The following is a 21908-nucleotide window of genomic DNA, read 5'->3' as shown; positions in this document are numbered from 1 at the left end:
AGCGGCCCCATCCCCTAAAGGGAATATCTTACAGTGCTCACACATGGAATCTCCCATATAAACGTTAACCAAGGCAGACCCTGCTCAGCAAGTATGCTTGCTACCACAAGACATGGTCTTTACTCCCCCCCCAAAAAAATTGTTTAATAGGTTAAATGCAGATGATGTACTTTAAGTACTTAAAAGTGCTATACAAGCAACACACACAAACACTATAGAAAATATTCCTTTAGAAGATTGATTGGTCATATTTATATACCGCCTGATGTATGCACTTATTTATTTATTTGTTGGTTTGTTTTATTATTATTTTTATACCGCCCAATCCAATAGCCCTAGGTGGTTTACAGCCAATAAAAACAAATGGACTAACAAATTATAATGCAGTTATCCCTCACCAACTGCGAGGGTTCTGTTCCTGGAAAACCTCACGGTTGGCGAATTTGCAGTTGGGGAGTCACTGAAGGGAATGGCCAACAAAGGTTAAGGGGAATCAAGGTTGCAAAAAGACAGCCAAAACCAGTAAAAAAATAATCGCCCCCTGTCCCCCCAGAAATGACCCCCCCCAAGTCTCAGAAATTACCTCAACCCCCCCAATCACCCCCTGGCCCCTGGAAATGACCCCTTGACCCCCAGAATTGACCCCAAAGCCATTTTTTTAAAAAATCACCAAACTGCGGATACTCGGGTTACGGTTGTTGAGGGCGGTCACAATTTCCCAGTCGTGGATACTCAAATCCGCAGTTGGGAAAACCATGATTGATGTGGGACGACCGTATACACAATTAAAAGGATTTAAAGCAATTTAAACGGTTTAAAAATCAACAAAGTTTAGACTAAGAAAATGGGTCCTGAGGGTTCTCTTGAAGGCTATCAATGGTCAAGCCTTGAATTGCTGAATGAGGAAGTGGACTGGAAGTGGACCATTCACCTTCAAACATCAGGGGCAGGGGGGAACTGATCCAGCTCAAGAGCACGATGAACAGTGAGGAGAGATTCAGCCTTTCCCCCTACTTGATTTCCACTCTGGAACTTACTCCCCACCCCCAGCAAATCAGAACTTTGCTTCTGTAGTGGCTATTTGTACACTCACATTAGCCAATTTGTAGGCAGATTTGGAATGCAATCATTGGGTGGATCCTGTTGCATGGGGTGAACAAACATGGGGAGGAGAGCTGGTCTGGTGGTGGCAAGCATGAATTCTCCCCTTTGCTAAGCAGGGTCCACCTTGGTTTCCATTTGGATGGGAGACTACATGTGTGAGCACTGTAAGATATTCCCCTGAGGGGATGGGGCCATAGCTCACGGGAAGAGCACCTGCCTGCTTGCATGTGGAAGGTCCCAAGTTCCCTCCCTGGCAGCATCTCCAAGTAGGGCTGGGAGAGACTCCTGCCTGCAGCCTAGGAGAAGCCGCTGCCAGTCAGTGTAGACAATACAGTGCTAGATGGACCAGTGGTCTGGCTCAGTTCAAGGCAGCGTCCTATGTTCCTAAAATAAGTGAGCATTATCATCTCCATATTATGAAAGCTTGACCCCTCTGTACTATTCGAGCTTCGCCTCTTTCTTCTCTCCTGGATTGCAATATGTGTAGCAATCACCCAAGACGGGCAAAGCAGAAGCTGCCAAATGCCAAAAGCAGAATTGGTACAGGGCCCCCAGCTGCGAAAGACCTACAGCACAACTACACTAAAATGGCGGTCCCAGAATGGCTGTTTCTGTCTGGGTGGCCACCTAGTTCAATAGTCCTGTGGAACTCTAACTTGGAAGGGCAGGAGGGAAGATGAAGGAAGGAAGGAAGGAAGGAAGGATTTCCCTCCTTTGCCATCAAATAGGAACAGAGGAAGCTGCCATATACCAAGTCAGACCCTTGGTCCATCTCGCTCAGTATTGTCTACACAGACTGGCAACTGCAGCTTCTCCAAGGTTGCAGGCAGGAATCTCTCTCAGCCCTATCTCATAACCTAGGCCTACTGTAGCTTGCAAGGAAGATGCAGACCACAAACCAATTTCAACCTTCTAGTGGGAGCATCCTTTTTGTCATGAAGATCTCCGTGCCCAGACCTTGCCCTGCAGAGTGCAGCCCAGGGATGGAACTATAACTATGTGGCGGCATGCCTGGAACAAGGGCCGCTGGGGGTCCCTCTTCTCCATGAGGCTGCCACGGGGCCCCGCCACCAGCCCAGGAGCACCACCACTGCCACAGTCCCAGCTGGCCTGTCATTATGTGTTATCAGCCAGCAACCAGAAGCTGGATGGCTCATGAGGGCAGCTCAGCAGGCCCAGAGTGAGCAGGGGCAAATGGCAGGCTGCCAGCAGTGGGCTCCCTCCTCGAAAAATTTGACCGTGTCACACACAAAAATGGAAGGGGAGGATGTTCTCTGCTGTTGAACATGCCCCCGCACAAGGATGCAATCTGGTGCAATCACAGCCTCCTAGCCCAGTCAAGTTTTACTTAAAAACTGGAGGGGACTGGGCATGGGTGGAGTATTCACAGGTACTCCACCAACTGCTCTCTGGATACAAAGAAGTGGGGTGGCCTTGATAAGTACTCTTCTATGCAGGGGCAGTCCTTCCATGAGGCAGGGTGAGCCAATGGCTTCGAGCAGCAAATTATCACAGTGCCAGTAGAGCAGGATGATGACCCTGCCACCGACTCACCTGTGTCCCTCAGCTGTTCCCCAGCCATCCAGCCATCTCTTTGCCGAGTGGTGGCACAGTCACCACTTGGCAAAGAGCCTCTTCCTTCCTCCTGAACTCCCCCCCCCCTTCACTGCTGCCTACCCTCTCGTTGGCTGCTGGGCTGATAAGGAGGGAGAGGAAGCGGAAGAGGAAATGAGAAAAGGGAATGAGTGTACCATAGACCCTCTATTGAGCCTCTACAGTACACCAATTCCCTTTTCTCACTTTCTTTTTGGCTTACTCCCCCTTCTCATTATCAGCCCAGTAGCAAAGAAAGGAGGAAGCAGAGGAAGAGGTGTGCAGCAGAGGCTATTGTCTCCACAAAGGAGAAGAAGGAGGAAGAGATGAGTGAGTGTAGCAGGTGCATGCACAAAATCAACCACTTGATGAAGGGAAGCACAGGGTGCCGTTTGGTGCCCTGCTTTGGGCTCAAAGGGATTTGTGCCCCCCAACGGCTTCTGCAGATACTGAACAGAGCTTCCCCCTCCCTCCTCCTGCAAACTCTTCACAATCGGTGCCCTTTTTTAATGCAGTACTCTTGCAGGTTTTGGGCCTCTCACTTCTCGTTCTTCAGTTCAGCAGTGTCTCAGGGTAATGCTTTTGGCTGCCTCCTCCAACACCCCAGCCTCGATTTGCATAATCAAGCTGTGACGGGTTTATCACACCTGCTTGAGCTTGCTTCGCTGGTTCTTCTCTGCCTGGGAGCAAATTGTTTGGGGAATGTCATGAAACGCTGAGGTGTTTTTTTAATCGTCAGCCCATCTATTGAGTGGAATTAATGGGCCATTAATGCCTCCACGTGTGCCTCCCATCCTGCTGCCAGCCGCAGTGGGTGAGTTCAAGTGAAAGCAGAACACATCACCTTTTGAACTTGGGCAGGAAGCAGGGATGTGAATCCTCTTGAGGCAGGTAGTGGGGTGTTTAACCTACCATCCTGTACACAGGTGGGCAGTGCTGTCCCTGGGCCTTCCCAGGACTCTGCCAGTCCTGAATCTTTTGCCCGGCCACTTTCAGGGCCCTCAACATCCTGTCAGTTTCCTCTTGGGAGATAGGCTGGAGGCCAGTTACAGCCTCCGGAGGGCCCCTTTTGGCAGGTATCACACGTGTACACACTGTGCTGGCTGCACCCTGACCCACATGGAGGAACTGGCGGCCCAAACACTGCCACCGTTTCCTCCCCAGCCTTCTTCTCAGCCTGAAGCTCTGTTCCCAAGCCACACCCTTGCTTCAAAGAAGGCACAGAGGGCAAACGTGTGCAAAGCTAGTAACTGAGAAATTTTTTTTGCAAGCATCAGTGGGCTGAGGGCCAGAAGAGACCGGATGGTGGCTCCTAGCTTGGTTGTTAATGTGCCACATATAAAACCCAGTCACTCTCTCGCTCTCTCTACTGTATTTACGTGAATAGAAGAAGAGTCTGAATTTAAGATAACCCCCTTAAAAATCACAGGTTATGACTCTGGATTCAAGACAACCCCTGATTTCTAGCATGAAGGACCTTGGGGGAGGGAGGGGACTAGTTTTAGATTCAGGTAAATTCAGTATTTGGGGTGCACCAGGAGGGAGTCAAGATGCTCCCCGCTTGCACCCTGCCACTGCCCCTGCCTTTTAAGCAGCTCTTTGCCAAGCAGTGCTACATTCACCACTCAGCAAAATTCTTTCCTGATCTCCTCTACCTCCTTCTCTTCACTGTCTCCTCCCTCACTTGCCACTGGGCTAATGAGAAGGGAGAGGCAGTGGAAGAAGAAATGAAGAAAGGGAATCAGTGTATTGTAGAACATATACAGAGTGTCTACAGTCCACTAACTCCTTTTGCTCATTTCCTCTTCCACTGCCTCCCCCTTCTCATTATCAGCCCAGCAGCAAATAAGGGAGGAAGCAGAGGAGGGCATCCCTATTTTTGCCTCTTGAGGATGAGTTGTTCAGTATTGTTCATGCGAGTCACTGGAGTTGTCAGGATTCAGCTCCCTCCTCAGAGTCTCTAGAAATTCAGTCTCCAGGTGGGTGAGCAGATGCATTGGGTCACTCTGAAGCGCACAGCATCTGGCTTGTGGAGCCTAGGCTTCAGCAGTGGGTAATGATGCCTGAGGGGCTTGGGCAGTCATTCTTGTTAGGAGAACTGGTTGTTACAAGTGTGTTCCTATTTCCCTCTGCCAAATATTGAAGGGTATATGGGCTTAGCTCCTCTGCTTTGGGAATCCGGAATTATGTGCTCTGCATGCACTCTGTGATCTGCTTTCCATTTACGACCTGTTTGGAGTCAGACTTGTATGCCCAGGATGCCTGGCCATGCCCCCTACACATTCACAGGCAAGTCCCTTATTTTCACGGGAAAGATGTTGGAGGATATGATAAAGCAGGGGTGGAGAGATCCAGCTTGAATACCAGGTGCAAGGATAGGAGAAGCTGCTTTGTTTAAGGTTGCCATGTTCATCAGAGAGAATCCCCAGACACAGCCATGCAAAGTGTGGGGCAGGATTTAAAAACCTTATTTTTTCCTACCAGGATTGGAAAGTGTGTTTGGTAGTGAAGCTTGGTGACTGTTTCACGCACTTCCCCCTATAGCTTTCTTTGCAGAGGAGAGTGTTGGGAGTGTTTCACCTCAATAAATGCAATCAAATATGCAGAAAAATATATGACAGTAGCACAAGTGTAGGTGAGAAATGAAAGCAATATTGAACTTTCACTTTGTTTCAGTACAGTTTATAAAATGACTGTCGTTTAAATACAGTTGGACTTGGAATGCCTTAATATTTTCCTTCTCTATTTGGAAGCCGTGGAGCGAGGCTGACAGCAGCCCGTGTTCAGCCTCCACGGCCCCTAGCCCAGCCCCCACACCTGACATCAGACGCAGGGGCCCGGCTAGCCATGCCCCTGTGTTTGACATCAGACCTGGGAATGTGGTCTCCCAAATGGGGCCATGCAGCCCCGTTTGGAAGGCAGATCGGCCTCTGCTACATTGGACAGCTCAGGCCGGAGCAACTCTTTCTAAAGGCACGGAGAGCTGTTCCAGCTACGCTGCCAATGCAGTGCGGGCCAATCTCCCTCCCAAACAGGGCTGCACAGCTCCATTTTGAAGGGAGAACAGCCCCATTACATTGGCAGCGAGACCAGGAGAGGCTGTCCCCGCCTTTAAAGGCAAGAAGAATAGCTCCAGCCCGCGCTGCCAATGTGCGGGCTGATTTCATTCCCAAACGGGGCCGCACGGCCTCATTTGGGAGTGAAATAACACCTCCCGCATCTGATGTCAGATGCAGGGGGCATGTTGGGGCCACGAGGCGTGGCCCCTGATTGGCGGTGACCTGGGTTCTTTGAACCCGTTTGCCCAATGGTGGCTCCACCCCTGCTATTTGGCACCCTCCCCCCTATGATCCCTGCTAACTCTAGTGAGGGTCTGGAAAGGAGGAGAAGGCATTTACTGAGCCATGTATTGAGCTACCTTAGCCAATGAGCAGCACTGGGGCCAAAGGAAGGGTAAGAATGTGGGGCTTTTAAACATGGGCACCATGTAGCTACAATGCCCAGAGAGAAGCCCCAGAATAATGGGTAAAGTCTGATAAAGCAATCTTCCTGCTCAAATTCCTGGAATTTTCGTATCTAGGATGACACATTTCCTACATCCTGGACAGGGCCTCTGATTCCTGGACTGTCCAGGTCAATTCTTACTCTCCTGCCTTATTTGCCGGTGTGATTCGTCACCCCCCAAACTTAGCTTAAAAAGCTGCCTTATACAGAGTCAGACTTTTGGTCCGTCTGCTTCAGTATTGTCTGGCAGCAGCTTATCCAAGCTTCAAGCAGGAGTCTTTCCCAGCCCTACCTGGAGATGCTGCCAGGGATTGAACATGAGACCTTCTGCATGCAAAGCAGATGCTGCCACTGAGTGACATCCCCATCCCAAAAGATGGCATATGTGGGTCTCTCATCCAGTCACTGTCCACACCAAGACCTGCTTAGCTTCATCAAAGAGGCTGTTTTGTGTGTCCTTAGACCATGCTCTAGGACTTTTCTCCCATCTCTGCTCCCTTCTGTAAATCAGCAGGGGGAACAGTCTCACGAAAGCTAACAACCCAAAAAAACAGCAACTTTTTTACACTGGACGGACAACATTATAGCAATAAATTGCAGCAATTAAATTCGAAACAAGGCATTGGAAATGTGAACAGCACCCAGCTGTCAGCGTAGGGACTGCAAGGTCACAACACAGGAAGTGTGGAAGAACACTTCCAAGATTCGTCGTGACCCCATTGCAGGTTCTAATCTGGAAAGCACCCTGGAGAAGGAAGGACTCTGGGTAATGGTCCAAGAAGAACTAGAGCATGGGAAATTTGAGGGCCCCCCCCACACACACACCAGCCCAGCCCTGTGGATGTGGATAGGCAGAAACCAATGTAGACAATATTTGTTTTTCAGACTCTCTCGTCTCTCGTCAGAGAAGCAATTAAGGCCCAGATCCAGAATCTGAGTGACATCCTCCAGAATGAGATCCAGACTACCTTTGAAATCTTGCAGCTGAAGCTCCAGAAGAAAGCCCTCACGCTCAACCCACCCGCCCCTAACCCACTGCCACCCATTCCCGAAGGAAGGAGAATGAGCAAAGCCCTCAAGGCAAATCAGGAGAAATCCAAGGAATCAAAGGAGAAGGGGAAGAAGAAGAAGAAGAAGTAGTCACATCGTGAGGATTACCTTACTCTGAGGTTAACTTGAGCATCCCTTAGAGCAGCGTTAAGCCACCTTGGCTCTCCAGCTGTTGCTGAACTATCTCTCCCATCATCCCCAGCTGAAGTTTATTGCCACTGTGGATGATGGGAGTTGTAGTTCAGCAAGAGCTGGAGAACCCAGGTGGTCTACCCCTGCCTTAGAGCAAAGCAGCCATGCTTACTTCTTGAATGCATTTTCTTTCCTGGTCCTTATAGCCTTCCTATCGTTGTGTCTTAAGGGTGATTCTCAGTGACTAGTCAGCCTGTGTGTGGGCTGTACCACTTCAAGCCACAGAGGGAGAGTTGTGTGATTGAATCTGCCTCCATAAAAAAGATCCTTGCACACAGAAAACTAACATTTCAAAAGAGAGGGTTCTAACTCGCCTTGATGAGCTAGTTGATGAGCTAGTTTTCTACATACAGTTTCATCATCGCCTTGATGAGCTAGTTTTCTACATGCAGAGGAGCTGGTCTTGAATAGAGAAGCATTTGATCAAATAACCCCCTGTCTATGGCCTGAAGTGGTACAGCCCTGACCCAGGAGGCCGTTTAGCCCTGAAGTGGTACAGCCGGTTGTGAGAAATAAGCCCAAGTTTTTGGTTCCAGGCAACGGAGATCTACCAAGGAATAAATCCAAAGCTAATAAGTGCTCATGTTTGAGACCAGTAAGCATTGCTAGCTCTGAAATCAGAGGGAAAGCAAATGATTCCTGTTCCGCGCTGGGATGCATTGACATCCTGTAAAGGATGGTTTAAGGGGTTCACAAGGAGCTTTCTGTATCTTTTCCTGATGCCCAGTAACAGCATCTCCTAATAAAGTGAAATCACCATCTTCCTCCTAACCCATGCTGCTTTTTTTATATATGCATATAGTGTGTGTCCGTCATTGTGGCTGGGGATGAAAGGGGGTGTCGTCCAGCAACATCTGAGGACCCAAGACCGAGAACCCCTGGCCGAGACAATTCTTAAATCAGCAGACCTACATAAGAGCAGCCCTGCTGGATCAGGCCCAAGGCCCATCTAGTCCACCATCCTGTTTCACCAAGTGGCCCACCAGATGTCTCTGAGAAGACCACAGACAAGACAGATGAAGGCATGCCCTCTCTCCTGCTATGGCTCCCCTGCAGCTGGGATTCAGAAGCATCTTGCCTCTGAGGTTGAGGGTGGCCTATAGCCCTTAGATTAGCAGCCACTGACAGACCTGTCCTCCAGAATCTGTCTAAGCCCCTTTTAGAGCCATCCAAGCTGGTGGCCATCACCAGATCCCGTGGTAGAGAATTTAGTTGAATTCCATGCTGTCGCTATGTGAAAAAGTACTTCCTTTTGTGGGTCCTACATTTCCTGGCCTTCAGTTTCATGGGATGACCTCTGGTTCTAGTGTTGTGATTCTAGTGCCTTGTGCTAGATAGCAGCCTTTAGCCTTGAATCAGCTCTAGTTGCACAAGGACACGGCTGAAGATGTCTATTCAACTCAGGACACACATCTCACCCAAAGCAGGATGGAGTGGCCCACCTGAGGCCCGCCAGCTACTGTTGGACTACAGCTCCCGTTCATTGCAGCAGGGGATGATGGGAGTTGTAGTCCAACAATAGCTGGCGAGCCTCGGGTTGGCCACCCTTCGGCTACCTCCTCAATTGATACAGGTGCATAATCCTGCTGACATACACGAATCAACTTGACTGGATCAGGCAAATTGTCCTTATGTGCTGTCACTCAGACCTGATCCTTCAGGGAGAGAGTTTTAAAATCCGAATAAATAAACAGAATAAAATTGGCACGGCCCGCACTGTTTGAGAGCAAATAATGTGATTTGAAGCAAACACAAAAGGCAGATATTTTGGGTAAAAGTCAGCACTTGTCAAGATGGCATCGGGCCTCTCCCTTCCACTCAGGCCTCCCTCCAGAGGCTCCCATCTTGTGCCCTTTCATCCGTGAGTCAAACAGGAAAGTAGGTCAGATTCGGAGGCCTGCCCGTTGCTTTTCGGCTTCTCGGCCGTCCTTGTTGGAGGCCTGCTCTTCTCCCCCTGGAGTCTTCTGGGAGGATCAGTCACACTTTGGGCTCGTCCCCATCATCTAAGTAGATCCGACGTTTCCTTCCTGAGACCACAGCAAAGTGACTGGCTTCCTGCTGGCTCCAAGGCTCTCGGGGAAGAAAGATGCCGTGTGTGCGGCAGGCCCTAGAACTTTCTAGAAATCAAAGGAAAGGCCAAGTTGGGGGAAGAGCAGCATGGTGGAGATATGCAAGACGAAAGAAGCCCCTGCTTTAGGGGGCTCGTCAAACAAAATGGTTTCCTCACAGCAACCCTACACTAACGAAGGTAGTTACAGGCAGAGGTGCTCTTACCCCTGGACTTCCGGGCCAAAGTCCAGGGCCCTGGCCCCCGCCCCCAATCCTCTTTAGTCTGTCTTAGTCTGTGGTGGTGTGGTCGCCTGGCCAAGCATGCTGATTTTGCAGGGGAGGGCGGCCTCCAAAGGCCTTTAGGTCCAGGCTCCAAAATTACTTAGGTGCACCTCTGGTTACAGGGTACTCATCCCTTTTGGTGGAGCATATATTTCAGCAGCTGCCATTTTAGAAGATGTGTTTCTTCCATGAGAGTGAAGGGGGAATGCCTCTTTTAATATGGTGCTTCTCACTTGCCGTTATAAAAAGAGGCATTCTCTCCAGTAAAAGAATGAAGGGAGGATGTCTTCTAAGATGGGGCCTGCCATTTGCAGTTATTATAAGAAGAGGAATTCCTTAAAGCATAAGAGTAAAGGGGGAGTGCCTCTTCTAAGTTGGGACCTGCCACTTGCGATTATCATAGGGAGAGGCATTCCCTCCTGAGTAAGAATGAATGAATTAATAGGGGGTGCTTTTTCTAAGATGGCACCTGCCATTTACAGTTGTTTTTTAAAGAACTTTTATTTTTTTAAAATACTTCTTTTTTTAAAAAAAAATGTGTTGCATGATTAATCAGGAAAGGCTTTTTAGTCCCCTACAAAGGTTTTTTTTAAAAAATCAATTTAACAAAGTACTGATGAAAGCTATTCAATTAGTTATCATATTTGTTAGCTGCTCTTCAGCCAAAGTGCTCAGAACAACAGCCAAGAAAATGCAGTTTAAGATGATAACATGTTCCAAGCATAAAAACAGGGCAGAGAAACAATTAAAATTCCAGCATAACACTCACTTTAAACTAAAAGGTCTGAGCAAATAAAAATGATTCCACCTGGTGCCAAAAAGGATACCATGATGTTGCCAGGTAAACTTCTATGGGGAGGGAATTTCAAAAGCAGGGCACCACCACTGAGAAAGCCCAGTTTGTTCTCCTTACTAGAATCCTTGTCTTCTACCAATGTGTATTACATTCACAGCACAAAGATACATCACATTAGTTATGCCTTACTGGTTAATTGTTTGCCTGTGTTAAGTGATTAAGATCAGTGTTTCTCAACCGCCGGTCTGCGGACCGGTGCCGGTCCGCGAGGCATCGAGTACCGGTCCATGAGGAATTTAACCCCCCAAAAAACAATTTCGGGCCGGCGGGGGTTGTCACTGGCAGGAGCTCTCTGGAGCTCATTTCTAGGCAGGCAGCCCTCACTGCTGGATAACATTCATTTCAAAGAATGAATGTTATCCAGCAGTGAGGGCTGCTTGCCTAGAAATGAGCCCTGGAGAACTCACCTGCGCTCCATGGATCCTGGGCCCCACCCCCTTTGTGCATGTCATCATGTGCAAAAGGGGCGGGGCCCAGGGTCCACTGAGCCAAGGCAAGCTCTCCGGAGCTCATTTCTAGGCAGGCTGCCCTCACTGCTGGATAATGTTCATTTTGCTTCCTCAAACAAGGGCTGCCTGGAATTTAATGAGCTCCGGAGAGCTCCCAGAGGCGGCCCCCACAAGCCTGAAATTGTTTTGGGGGAGTGCCTGGGGGGTGGCGGCAAGGCGGGGGGGGACCACTTTACTAACTGCTGGTCTGGGAAACGGCGCACGAAGAATGTACTGGTGCATGGCTCCAAAAACGTTGAGAAACAATGATTTAGAACAGGGATTCTCAACGTTGGGTCCCTCCCCAGATGTTTTTGGACTTCAACTCCCATGATCCCCAACCAAAGGCCACTGGGGCTAGGGATTATGGGAGCTGAAGTCCAATAACACCTGAGGACCCAACGTTGAGAATCCCTGATTTAGACTATGCTGCTTTGTATGAGAACTTCAGTGGGTTGCTGGATGAGACGAAGTTGTTAGACTTTGTCTTGCCTTCTTGGCAAAAATTCTTGCCAGCAAGCAGCACGCACTGCCATTCCCGCATCCCAGGTCCCAGCTGATGTCCTAAGATGCTGCCGCAACACCCACACCAAAGAGGGCTATACCTGTCTGGCAAGGACAACGCCACTTGAAAGGTCGTAAAGGGGAAGCTGCGTAGCCAACTCTGTGTGGTTTCCACAGGCTCCGTGTCTACCTTGGATCCCAGTTTAAAATGCTGTTTATCACTAGGGGCTGCCCTTCTGTGGGGCAAGGTGAGGTGGTTGCCCAAGAGGGCCAATTATTGGGACAGCACTGGGGTGACAAGTGGCCCTTCTGTCCCAGTTGTTTAAAAGTGGGGAAAGAGGAGTGGAGAACCAGGGGTGTCCACAGGACTATTTCCCGGGAGGAGGTGTGTGCAAAAGCCAGCAATCCAGTACCCCCTGCCGTGGGAGTATGCTGCACTGAATTCAATGGGAACTGGCTCAATCTGGGCAGGGGGTGGAACTGCCTCCTCTTGCCTCCTCTGGACGGCCATGGAGGTTGTGCACAGTGGGGGGTGACCATTTTGCACCATGCCTCCGAAACCTCAGAGGTCTGGAGCGGCCACTGAGTACCCACATGTAAAGCTCTAACAGTTTGCAGCTGGGGCACTGAAAAGTCCCTCTCCTCCTGCATGTGCCTGTCAGTCCCCTCAGGCCTTGCAGGGAGGCCATGCTCCAGGCCCCGCCACCATCAGAGCAGCACTGGGTGGTCATTTGAGTGGGTATATGAGTGGGTAAGAAGGGCCCTGTTCTCAGCACACCTTAGTCCACCTTCCCACAGTGGTCCACCAGATGCCTCTGGGAAGTCCAGAGACATCATTAAGGTAATGTTTAAACTTGAGATCTTCTTCACATTATGACAATTTGGCTTACCCTTAAGTATCAGGCAGGTTGCTTGGTGGAGGTGGGGGGTGGGGGGTCTCAGGTTTCAAATATACATATATGCTTTCTATCTGCTTCAGCTGATTCACCAGCTGCCGCCATTTCTGGAGATAAACAGTGCTTATCTTAAAACAGTGGTGCTCATTTACTTGTTTGTTTATTTAAAATATTTCCATACCACCCAAAACTTGTGTCTCTGGGCGTTTTACAATTAAAATTATTTAAAACATCAAATCAATTAACAATTAAAATCATTTAAAATCATTTAAAACATTTAAAACCCAGTATTAAAAATTTTAAAACTAGAAATCTAATTAATTTTAAAACTTTAAAACTAGAAATCTAATTACCAGCATGTGCTGGTAACATCCAGACTTGACTACTGCAATGCACTCTACCTTGGGCTGCCTTTGTACATAGCAGCAGCCAGGCTGGTCTCCATATCAGAGACCATATCAAAGGTAAAGTGTGCCATCAAGTCAATTTCGACTCCTGGCACCCACAGAGCCCTGTGGTCGTCCTTGGTAGAATACAGGAGGGGTTGACCATTGCCATCTCCTGCACAGCATGAGATGATGCCTTTCAGCATCTTCCTATATCGCTGCTGCCCAATATAGGTGTTTCCTATATGTCTGGGATACAGACCAGCAGGGATGCGAACTGGCAATCTCTGGCTTGATAGTCAAGTCATTTCCCTCCTGTGCCATTAGGTGGCTAGAGACCATATTAGTTCTCTATTAAAAGAACTACAGTGGCTGCCAATACGTTGGCAGAAGCTGCTGTGCCTCCTTTGGCTCCCCCCACCCCCACCCCGGTTCGTTGAGCTTCTGAGACTGATTTCTAAGTAATAAGTGAGAAGGGGCATTTTGCTGTCATGCTCTACTACATGGATGCTTCTTTCAGGCGTTTGGTTGGCCACTGTTTGGAAACAGGATGTAGGATCCGATGGAACTTTGGTCTGATTCAGCAGGGCTCCTTCTGGTGTGATTTCCCATCGTCTGAGTAACTTTGCCCAGAAGTAACATACGTGTATTTTGAACGATACAGAAGATCTGATCTTGAGACTAGGAAAGAAAGAAAGAGGGGAAGGGAGAGAAGAAAGAAAGAAAGAAAGAAAGAAAGAAAGAAAGAAAGAAAGAAAGAAAGAAAGAAAGAAAGAAAGAAACCAGCTTTAGAATTGTTGTACACTTTCCAGTTGGGTAGGCCACCTAATGGCACAGTGGGGAAATGACTTGATTATCAAGCATGAGGTTGCCAGCTCGAATCCCTGCTGGTATGTGTCCCAATGGGAAAAACCTATATTAAGCAGCAGCGATATAGGAAGATGCTGAAAGGCATCATCTCATACTGCATGGGATATGGCAATGGTAAACCGCTCCTGCATTCTACCAAAGAAAACTACAGGGCTCTGTGGCCACCAGGAGTCGACACCGACTCAACTGCACAACTTTACTTTATTCATTTGGGTGGCTGACATGATCCGGAAAATTACTCAGAGTAGTCCTATTGAAAATTAGGCTTTGCCTAATTTGTCCTTTTATTTTCAATGGGACTACTTTGAGTAATTTTGCTCATCATGTCAGCCAATGTCTTCCGATCTGTAAAGTTTGTTCTGGGATATTGGCTGACAGTCAGACTAAGTTACTCAATTGTACTACTCATGAGTTACTCTAAAGGACCACTCAATTTCAGTAGGACTACTCAGGAGTAATTTAGTCTGGCTGTCAGCCATCGCATTTTGCACATCGTGGGTGTGTGAGTCACAGGAGAGGCGTGGAAGTGTGTACATGGGGAAGAAGAACTAGAGAGAGAGAGAGAGAGAGAGAGAAGTTATTTTTCCTGAAGTATAAACAGTGCGTGATTTTTCTTCAGCCCTTTGCTTGAAACATAAAGGTAGCGCCAGGACTCATAACATCCGGCTGGAGGGGCCGTCTACTGTTATCAGGCAGGAAACAGGGCCGGACACATCCTCTTTGGAGTCTCTGTAGCAAAAGCCACCTCCAGCGGCAGGATCTAGCAGGAAAAGCGTGCCTTGGTCCTCCTCCTCAAGACAGCGGGAGCCTGCCTAGGCTCTGGGAAACTGATTCTCCCCTCCCTCCCCCAACAGATCAGAGCTGGGAGAACGTTTCGCAGCTGCCTTTGTCTTCCAAGTTTCCTTGCAGGCCCAGAAATGCCAAGCCTCCCACTCTGTGGGGGGGGGTCACCCACCCACCCAATTTTAAAGCTGGCCTATCCACCTCCTGTGTTGGAAAGCTGGTGTTCTGATTTCGCTGAGCATCACCCAGGTCCGGCTCGTCCAATAGGCAGACCTAGGCAGTTGTCTCGGACAGGGGTTCTCGATGTTGGGTCTCCAGATGTTATTGGACTTCAACTCCCATGACCCCCTGCCCCAGTGGCCTTTGGCTGGGGATTATGGGAGTTGAAGTCCAATAACATCTGGGGACCCAACACTGAGCATCCTTGGTCTAGGCCAGTGGTTCTTGGGGGGTGCGACATGCCTCCATTTCCTGCTGCAAGCAAGCATGGTCATGTCTGACTCTCTGGGAGTGCCCATTCGTTCTCCGCCCTGGAAGGGAAGTGGGGGGGGGGAGAAATACAGGGTGGGAGAAAGAGTGAGCGAGCAAAGCCAACCTCACCTTGCTCTGCTTTGCTCTCTTTCTATTCCCAAACACACTCTTCTCCCAGTGAATGAGCACCTGCAGGGCTCAAGTTAAAGCTGGGACTCCACATTTATCATCTGGGGGCAGGGGGTTGGGGGGAGACACACCAAAGTCAAACTCCACCTAGGGCACCAAGAACAGTGGAGAGCTGGTCTTGTGGTAGCAAGCATGGAATTTTATTGCTTAACTGTTTTTTTAAAATGGTATTTTAAAATCTTTGTTTTAATTGTTGATTGATTTTAACTGTTTTGTTTTATCTGTAAACCGCCCAGAGCCATTTTGGAAGGGCAGTATAAAAATAGAATAGAATAGAATAGATAAATTTGCTAAGTAGGTTCTGCCCTGGTTTGCATTTGAAAGGGGGACTACATGTAAGCACTGTGGAATATTCCCCTTAGTGGATGGAGCCACTCTGGGAAGAGCCCCTGCCTGCTTCATGCAGAAGGTTCCAAGTTCCCTCCCTGACAGTATCTCCAGGATAGGGCTGGGAGAGACTCCTGCCTGCAACCTTGGAGAAGCCGCTGCCAGTCCGTGTAGACAATACTGAGCTAGACGGACCAGTGGTCTGACTCGGTAGAAGGCAGCTTTCCTATGTTCTTATGTTCCTAGCCCTAGGTCTGGCCCTGGCACCAGCAGTAAACTTGTCTAATTGTCCCCCCGCCCAACCTTTCTCTCTCTAGCAAGCCCCATAAGTCCAGTCCCTAAATTTCAACTGAATTAACCCTATTTTGAAATGAGCAAACTTTGAAGGGCTGGAAACATCGACCAAGGGCTAACCTGCTCTGGACATCAGGAGGAATGTTCTGACTCTCAGAGCTGCTGGCCAGCGGAACAGCCTGCCTCATGCAGTGATGGACTTTCCTCCCTTTTGAGGTTTCCACACAGAAGCTATGAGGGATGTTGTAGCAGTTTCCTGTATTACTGAGCAGAAAGATGGCTAAAGAGGCCTTTACATTTATATTTTCTTGCCTAGGGCAACAAATAGAAGATTGATAGGCGTTTTGGATTAGGACCGGGAAGACCCGAGTTCAAATCCTCATTCAGTCATGAAACTCACCGAGTGACTAAGGACCAATCACTTCTCTCTCAACCTAACCTACCTCACAGGGTGGTTGTGAGGATAAACAGAACTGTAGGCACTGCTCCAGGCTCCTTGGAGGAAGAGTGGGATATAAATGTAAAAATGAAAAATGAAATATGTAAACTGCTTCAAGAACCTTTGTTGAAAAGCGGTATATAAATATTGTATTAATTTGTGTAGTAATGGTGGTGGTGGAGGTGGTAGTTGTAGTAGTAGTAAAGATTCTAGGGCTGTTAGTTGTCTCTCACTAAGGCAGGCATACTCAACCTTGACGCTCCAGATATTTCTGGACTACAGTTTTGATGGGGGATTATGGGAGTTGTAGTCCAACAACATCTGGGGACCCAAGGTTGGTAAACCCTGCTCTAAGGCGCTTTCCAGGTTACTCGCTCAACAGTGGCAAAATGCTTCGATCCGGGCAAATCGCATTCAAAACATAAATAGCAAGGCGCCCAGCAGGGGGAGCAGTCTCATGATAACTAACAACCGGAAAATACAGCAACCTTTTTAACCAGACATACAAGATTATAGCAATAAATCGCAGCAATTAAATCCGAAACAAGGCATCAGAAATGTGAACGGCACCCTGCAGTCAGCGTAGCGACTGTGGTGTCACAATACAGGAAGTGTGGAAGCACACTTTGGTGATACACCATGATCCTGTTGCAGGGTCTAATCTGCAAAGCACCCAGGAGACCAAAACAAAGCATTTTGCAAGAAATCTCAGCTCCTCACAGAGCTTTGCAGCCCCTTTGCTCTTTTGCAAGTGAACTAAGACGACAAGTAAACTCATCGCTAAGTTCATGCAAGCAAAGCCGAAGGCTGCAGGAAAGTGAAGCAGCAACTCTCTTCCCACGTTTCCTTTCTTGGCTGATGGATTTTTATCTTCATAAAATATCTGGCTTGGCGATCAAGAAAAAACCACCACCTGTTTCTTCGGCTTCAAGGAAATGATCTTCTAGGGAGACTCACTCGCTCGCACATGGGCAGAGTTCCAGAGGTTATCCGGGAAGGATGATGTCATGATGTCTCATGATTACTAACATAACAATTTGCGCAACAACCTTTGGTTGGTTGGAGGCTGAAGGGCTTGGGTTGAGATATAAAGAGAACAGATTAAAGTAACTAGCTGGAGGCTCTCCACTGCCATTGCTGGGATACAACTCCCATCATCCCCAGCTGCAACTGTGGCGGGGGATGATGGGATGTGTAGTCCAACGGCAGCTGTCAGTTGGCCACCCCTGTGATAGATCACCTACTTCCCAGTGCTCTTGAACCAGCAACCACTGGTCGTGGAGGAAGACTTCCTGGTGGATTGAGCCCCATGGGTCAGATGTGCTGGCCTCCTTCCCGGCGGCTTTTAGGGACACCCTAAACCCACTTTGCTTTGTCTCATGGTAGGGTCAACAATACAAAATGAAGCAAAGAGACTGCTTTTCCCTTACCACTCACTAGAATTTCAAGGAGAGGAGAGCTGGTCTTGGGGTAGCAAGCATGACTTGTCCCCTTAGCTAAGCAGGCTCTGCCCTGCTTGCATTTCATTCATTCAACTCGATTTCTATACCGCCCTTCCAAAAATGGCTCAGGGCGGTTTACAGCACAATTAAAACAAGTTAACAATTAAAACCAAACTATTAAAACACAATAAAAACAATTAAACCGCTAAAAGTCCTGGAAATGAGGGCAACAATTTAAAAAATTTAAAACATTTATTTATTTATTTATATTTTTATTTAACACATTTCTATACCGCCCCAACCCAAGGTCTCAGGGCGGTTCACAACAACAAATACTAAAAACAATTTAAAACAAATAATAAACAATCAAAAGTTTAAAATTTTTAAAGTTAAAAAGTTAAAAAGCTAAAAAGTTAAAAAGCTTGGGTAAAAAGATGAGTCTTTAAATCCCTTTTAAAAGCCACTAGAGATGGGGAGACTCTTATTCTCACGGGAAGTGCATTCCAAAGTCTCGGGGCGACAACAGAGAAGGCCCGTCCCTGGGTGGCCACCAAACGACACGAAGGTAGCCACAGACGAGCCTCCCCTGATGAACGTAGTGGACGATGGGGATCATGCAGAAGAAGACGCTCTCTTAAATACCGTGGGCCTAAGCTGTTTAGGGCTTTATAGGTTATAACCAGCACTTTGTATTTTGCCCGGAAACCTATCGGCAGCCAGTGCAACTCCTGTAATATAGGAGTAATATGGTCTCTTCGAGATGACCCGGAGACCAACCTGGCTGCCGCATTTTGTACTAATTGTAGTTTCCGGACTACGTACAAAGGCAGCCCCACATAGAGCGCATTGCAGTAATCAAGTCTGGAGGTTACCAGCAAGTGTACTACTGTTTTGAGATCATGAACTTCAAGAAACGGACGCAGCTGGCGTATCAACCAAAGCTGATAGAAAGCGCTTCTGGCCACTGCCTCAACCTGGGAAACCAGGGAGAGGTGTGGATCCAGAAGCACTCCCAGACTGCGTACCTGTTCCTTCTGAGGAAGTGTGACCCCATCTAGAACAGGTAGATCAATATCGCTTCCCGAGTGACGACCGCGCACAATGAGTACCTCCGTCTTGTCTGGATTCAGTCTCAGTTTGTTATCCCTCATCCATCCCATTACTGCTTCCAAGCAGGCATTCAGGGAGGATATGCCTTCTCCTGATGATGTTGACATGGAGAAATAGATTTGGGTGTCATCAGCATACTGATAACACCCAGCACCAAATCTCCGGATGATCTCTCCCAACGGTTTCATGTAGATATTAAAGAGCATTGGAGACAATATGGAGCCCTGAGGGACTCCATATAAAAGCTCAGATTTTGAAGAGCAACAGTCTCCAAGCGACACCATTTGGAATCTGCCAGAAAGGTAGGAGCGGAACCACAGCAAAGCAGTGCCTCCCACCCCCAACGCTCTCAGACGTTCCAGAAGGATACTATGGTCGATAGTATCGAAAGCCGCTGAGAGATCCAAAAGGACCAACAGAGTCACACTTCCTCTGTCCATTCCCAATTGGAGATCATCCATCAGGCCGACCAAGGCAGTCTCCACCCCATAGCCTGCCCGAAAACCAGTTTGAAATGGGTCTAGATAATCAGTTTCCTCCAAGACCGCCTGAAGCTGGGAGGCCACCACTCTCTCAATCACCTTGCCCAACCATGGGAGGTTGGAGATAGGCCTGTAGCTATTAAACTCTGAGGGGTCCAAGGCAGGCTTCTTAAGAATAGGTCTAATAATTGCCTCCTTTAAACAAGGAGGCATCCTGCCCTCCCTCAGAGAGGCATTTATAATTGCCACCAGGCTCTCCACAACAACCCCCTTGCCAGATAGTATAAGCCACGTCGGGCAAGGATCAAGCAGACAGGTGGTAGAACGTACCGTTCCGAGCAGCTTGTCCACATCCTCAGGAGTCACAAACTGAAATTGATCCAGTCTAACCACACAAGAGGAGTTGCTGGATACCTCTGCATCTGACACTGCGATAACTGTGGAGTCTAAATCGACCCGAATACGAGAGACTTTGTCCACAAAAAACTCATTAAAAGCATCACAGTGGGCAACTGATGGTTCCAAAGATGGATTCAGGGGAGTAGGGGGCCCTTCTAGACCCCTCACAACCCTGAATAGCTCCGCCGGACGAAAGCCTGCAGAAGCAATACAGGCAGAAAAGAAACACTTCTTTGCTGAACGTATAGCCAGAACATAGATATTTAAATGTGCTCTGTGTCGTAATCTGTCGGATTTAGTCATTTAAAAGCCTGGAAGGGCTCTCCTGAAGGACAGTAATGATCTCAGATTATGAATTTCCGCCGGGAATGCATTCCACAGCCGAGGAGGGTTGAAAAGGAGACTAGAGTTGAGGAGAGCTGGTCTTGTGGTAGCAAGCATGACTTGTCCCCATAGCTAAGCAGGGTCCACCCTGGTGGCATATGAATGGGAGACCTGATGTGTGAGCACTGCAAGATATTCCCCTCAGGGGATGGAGCCGCTCTGGGAAGAGAAGAAGGTCCCAAGTTCCCTCCCTGGCAGCATCTCCAAGATAAGGCTGAGAGAGAGACTCCTGCCTGCAACCTTGGAGAAGCCACTGCCAGTCTGTGAAGACAATACTGAGCTAGATAGACCAATAATCTGACTCAGTATATGGCAGGTTCCTATGTTCTCTCCTTCAGGAGAGAGCGTGTGCGTTTACACACCAGCCAAACCTACCCCAAACTCCCGTAGAGATCCTTGGACCCACCCCACACACAGGTCGGGCTTTGTGATGCAAATTCTAGCTTATCTTGAGGTATTTCCAGATTTTTAAAATGCTGGTTTTTAGCTACTTTTTCTGAAAACACCAGAGCAAACGGGGAGAGGCGCTGACTGTAGTATCATTAGCATGATAAGAGGCATGGTCTCTTCAGAAATGCAGATCTATCTCTGCAGGGAACTCTTTCTTCTGCTACTTGCAAAAACAAAACCCCAGAACAGAGGGGAGGGGCTGCCTCCCTCAATGCCAGGAGTCTACTTCGAAGTGGCTTCACTCAACATTTACTCTGAAGCCTGAAGCCAAGTGTGAGTAACCTCCTGGTGGTTCTCTTCTCTTTCGCAGGGAGAGAGCAACCAGCCCTATCCAGCCCCAGCACAGCATCCCACTAATAGCTGTTGCTGATGTCTACCTTGTGTTTCTTTTTAGATTGTGAGCCCTTTGGAGGTCCCCTCTCCCCTCTCCTCTTCCTCCTCCTCCAAACCACCACTTTGAGATTCCTCCCCCCCTCCAGCCCCGTTAAAAAGTAGTATATAAACAGCAGCAGTAAGTCAGTAGAATCCTGGAGGTCCATGGAAATATTTAATTAATTAATTAAATCAAATTTGTACACCGCCCCAAACTTTCATCTCTGGGGGGTTAACAATAGCATAAAAACAGTTAAAAACATATACAAAAAACTTAAAAACAATTTAAAAATTTAAACATAAACGGGAAATTAAAACCCAAACATATTTTTAGGAAGCTGAGAAAGCTTGGGTGAAAAAATGGGTTTTCAGGTGTTTTTTGAAAATTGCCAGAGATGGGGAGGATCGTATCTCAGCCGGGAGCACATTCCACAATCTCGGGACAGCGACTGAGAAGACCCGCCTCTCTGTAGCCACCAAACAAGTTGGTGGTAACTGGAGATGGACTTCCTTAGATGACCTCAATGGGCTGTGGGGCTCATAGCGAAGAAGATGCTCTCTTAAATACCCAGGGCCTAAGCCGTTTAGGGCTTTATAAGTTATAACTAGAACTTTGTATTTTGCCCAGACACCTATAGGCAGCCAGTGTAACTCCATCAGCAGAGGTGTAATGTGGTCTCTCCAAAATGACCCAGAGACCAACCTGGCTGTCGCGTTCTGAACCAACTGAAGTTTCCAGACTATGTACAAAGGCAGCCCCACGTAGAGCGCATTACAGAAGTCAAGTCTGGCGGTTACCAACAGATGTACCACAGTTTTGAGGTCATTGATCTCGAGAAACGGGCGCAGCTGGTGTATCGGCCGGAGCTGATAGAAAGCACCCCTGGCCACTGCCTCAGCCTGAGAAACCAGGGAGAGGTGTGAATCTAGAAGTACTCCCAGACTGTAAACCTGTTCCTTTTGAGGAAGTGTGACCCCCATCTAGAACAGGT

At 48.2% G+C, this 21908-nt stretch overlaps 2 protein-coding genes across 9 annotated transcripts in view; one reads left to right on the top strand and one right to left on the bottom strand.

Moving 5' to 3' along the window:
• Window positions 1-8214, top strand: part of C1H8orf74 (chromosome 1 C8orf74 homolog) — a 54026-nt gene extending 45812 nt beyond the window's left edge. For all 8 annotated transcript variants that reach the window (XM_053248903.1, XM_053248925.1, XM_053248918.1 and 5 more), the window contains one exon: window positions 7087-8214. In XM_053248903.1, coding sequence (XP_053104878.1) covers window positions 7087-7341 — 255 coding nt within the window. In that variant the 3' untranslated portion in view covers window positions 7342-8214. The remainder of the gene's footprint in view (window positions 1-7086) is intronic.
• The window catches only part of SOX7 (SRY-box transcription factor 7), a 161577-nt gene that overhangs the window by 115427 nt on the left and 24242 nt on the right, over window positions 1-21908 (bottom strand). The gene's annotated exons all lie outside the window — the stretch shown is intronic.

Source organism: Hemicordylus capensis, chromosome 1, assembly GCF_027244095.1.
Source record: "Hemicordylus capensis ecotype Gifberg chromosome 1, rHemCap1.1.pri, whole genome shotgun sequence".
NCBI classification, from domain to species: domain Eukaryota; kingdom Metazoa; phylum Chordata; class Lepidosauria; order Squamata; family Cordylidae; genus Hemicordylus; species Hemicordylus capensis.
This window is presented reverse-complemented; position numbering and strand designations above follow the sequence as displayed.